Source organism: Octopus bimaculoides, chromosome 1 (genome assembly GCF_001194135.2).
Source record: "Octopus bimaculoides isolate UCB-OBI-ISO-001 chromosome 1, ASM119413v2, whole genome shotgun sequence".
NCBI lineage: Eukaryota > Metazoa > Mollusca > Cephalopoda > Octopoda > Octopodidae > Octopus > Octopus bimaculoides.
This window is the reverse complement of record NC_068981.1, coordinates 145,986,241-145,988,651: the sequence shown is the minus strand read 5'-3', so window position 1 is coordinate 145,988,651 and position 2,411 is coordinate 145,986,241. Positions and strand designations below refer to the sequence as shown.

Here is a 2,411-nt window from a genome sequence, read left to right as displayed (position 1 = left end):
ATATATATATATATATATATATATATATATAACACACACACGTGTATGTGTGTGTGTGTGTGTGTGTAACCCATGCAACCCGTCTGACTCATGCCGGCATGGAACATGGATGTTAAATGATGATCAAGCAAACCCATCAGAAATGTCTTGTAACAGGAAAAAAATACTGTCTAAAATGATACATACAAATGATAGAGATGGGTTTGGCTTTGTTTAAACCTTAAGTATCCACTCTCAGAAAGCAGTTGGCATGATGCCAAATAGATGTTCTTCACTAGCTACTCATGAGAATTTTTTGTTTGCTCTACTTAATCTATCGGAAAATACATAATTCATTTTTAGCCAGCATTACAGAAATGTCTCAATCATAACACCAATAAAACAATGAAAGTATCTCTTTCCATATATATGTATAGGTTTGTATATGTATATATATGTATGTGTGGGTGTGTGTGTGTGTAGCAGAGTTTATATATTCAGTTGAAACTGATAATCTTCTCCACTATTACAAGATTCTCACACCTATCTATGTATTTGCTTATGTGATAAACTTGGACATGCAACAAAGTAAACAAACATACAAACGTGTGTGTGTGTGTGATCATCGTTTAACGTCCGCTTTCCATGCTAGCATAGGTTGGACGATTTGACTGAGGACTGGCAAGCCAGAAGGCTGCACCAGGCTCCAATCTGATCTGGCAGAGTTTCTACAGCTGGATGCCCTTCCTAATGCCAACCACTCCGAGATTGTAGTGGGTGCTTTTACATGCCACCGGCATGGGGGCCAGTCAGGCAGTACTGGCAACGGCCTCGCTCGAAAGGTGTTTTTTTACATGCCACCTGCACGGGAGCCAGTCCAGCGGCACTGGCAACAACGTGTGTGCAAATATTTCATACAAATGTAACAATGACTCTAATCATTAATGCTACAGAAGAAACCAAAAGCTATATCATTACCTGGATATGCATCTTAATAATAGCCTTGCCAATAAGGGTAGCACCAAAGAATGTCCAAAATGGTATTAAGAAGTGGCCACATAATATTCCAGCGAGATCAAACAATGGATTAGGGATCTGCAAAAGATTGAATTGAAATTTGTCAACTTTATGATTTTAAGACCAAGTTTTTTTCTTGAAAGAGGTAACAATGAAAATAATATCAAATTAAAATATCTTTAAAAAAAAAAAAATAATAATAATAATAATAACAATAATAAAAACAACAAGAACACTCAGAGAGTGCAAACCTCCACCAAGGCAACATCAACGTCCTCTTAACGATTAGATGGAGATGATTTTTAAAATGAGAATATCTGAAATAAACTCAACTGCTCTCACAAACGAGAATACTAAAAATGAACCTGACAGCTCTCAAAAATTAAGTTAAAAAAATCGGAAAAATAATCCATAATCTTTGTCCGGTACTGGATCAATCCCAAAATCTAATCAGTTCGTGCCAGTCACAAGGCCAAACATCCCTGAAAGTTTCATCTGAATCCATGCAGCCGTTCTTGAGATATCTTGTCCACAGACAAACAAACATGACTGAAAACAATACCTCTGCCTTTGCTAAGGCAGAGCTAATAACAGTAGTAGTAATAATAATAATAATAATAATAATAATGCTTTCTACTACAGGCACAAGGTCTGAAATTGTAGGGAAGAGGGCTAGTCGATTACATCGACCCCAGTGTTTCACTGGTACTTAATTTATTGACCCTGAAAAAGGATGAAAGGCAAAGTCGACCTCGGTGGAATTTGAACACAGAACATAGGGACAGACAAAATACCGCTAAGCATTTCGCCCAGCATGTTAACGATTCTGCCAGCTTGCCACCTTATAATAATAATAATGGTTTCAAATTTTGACACATGACCAGCAATCCCAAGGGAGAGGGTAAGTTGGTTGCACTGACCCCAGTGCTCAACTGGTATTTATTTTATGGACACAGAAAGGATGAAAGGCAAAGTCAACCTTGATGGAATTTGAACTCAGAACATATAAATATGCAAAAAGCTGCTAAGCATTTTGCCTGACGTGCTAACGATTATGCTAATTCACCACTTTAGTTGTAGCAGTAGTAGAAACAACAACAACACTTATGATACTTACAGAAGCACAAGCCAAGATACCCCAAAAGCCTACTTTCTTTATCATGTTGTGAATGCCAACCTTTGCCCGATCAAGAAAGCCCTGAAACAAAAGAAAAAGAAAAACATTAATTAAGTTCTAACTTGTTTAACTAGTTACAGTATTTCTCCAAAGTTGTTTCTCTGAAAAATTCTAGAAATTTCTTAAAAGCTTTTAAATTCCAATCCATCTCAGATTAAATTGTTCCTATTTTAAATTATTAAAATCTTAATCAAATTTTTATAACATAAATGTTATGAAATTTCAGTTGGTCAACACT

At 36.2% G+C, this 2,411-nt stretch overlaps 1 protein-coding gene across 4 annotated transcripts in view; it reads right to left on the bottom strand.

Annotated features, from left to right (window-relative positions):
- LOC106884322 (vacuole membrane protein 1) overlaps positions 1 to 2,411 on the bottom strand; it is an 89,404-nt gene that overhangs the window by 6,821 nt on the left and 80,172 nt on the right. For all 4 annotated transcript variants that reach the window (XM_014935647.2, XM_014935648.2, XM_014935649.2 and 1 more), the window contains exons 7-8: positions 2,114 to 2,194; positions 958 to 1,074 (exon numbers count right to left, since the gene is read on the bottom strand). In XM_014935647.2, the coding sequence (XP_014791133.1) occupies positions 958 to 1,074; positions 2,114 to 2,194 (198 nt within the window). The remainder of the gene's footprint in view (positions 1 to 957; positions 1,075 to 2,113; positions 2,195 to 2,411) is intronic.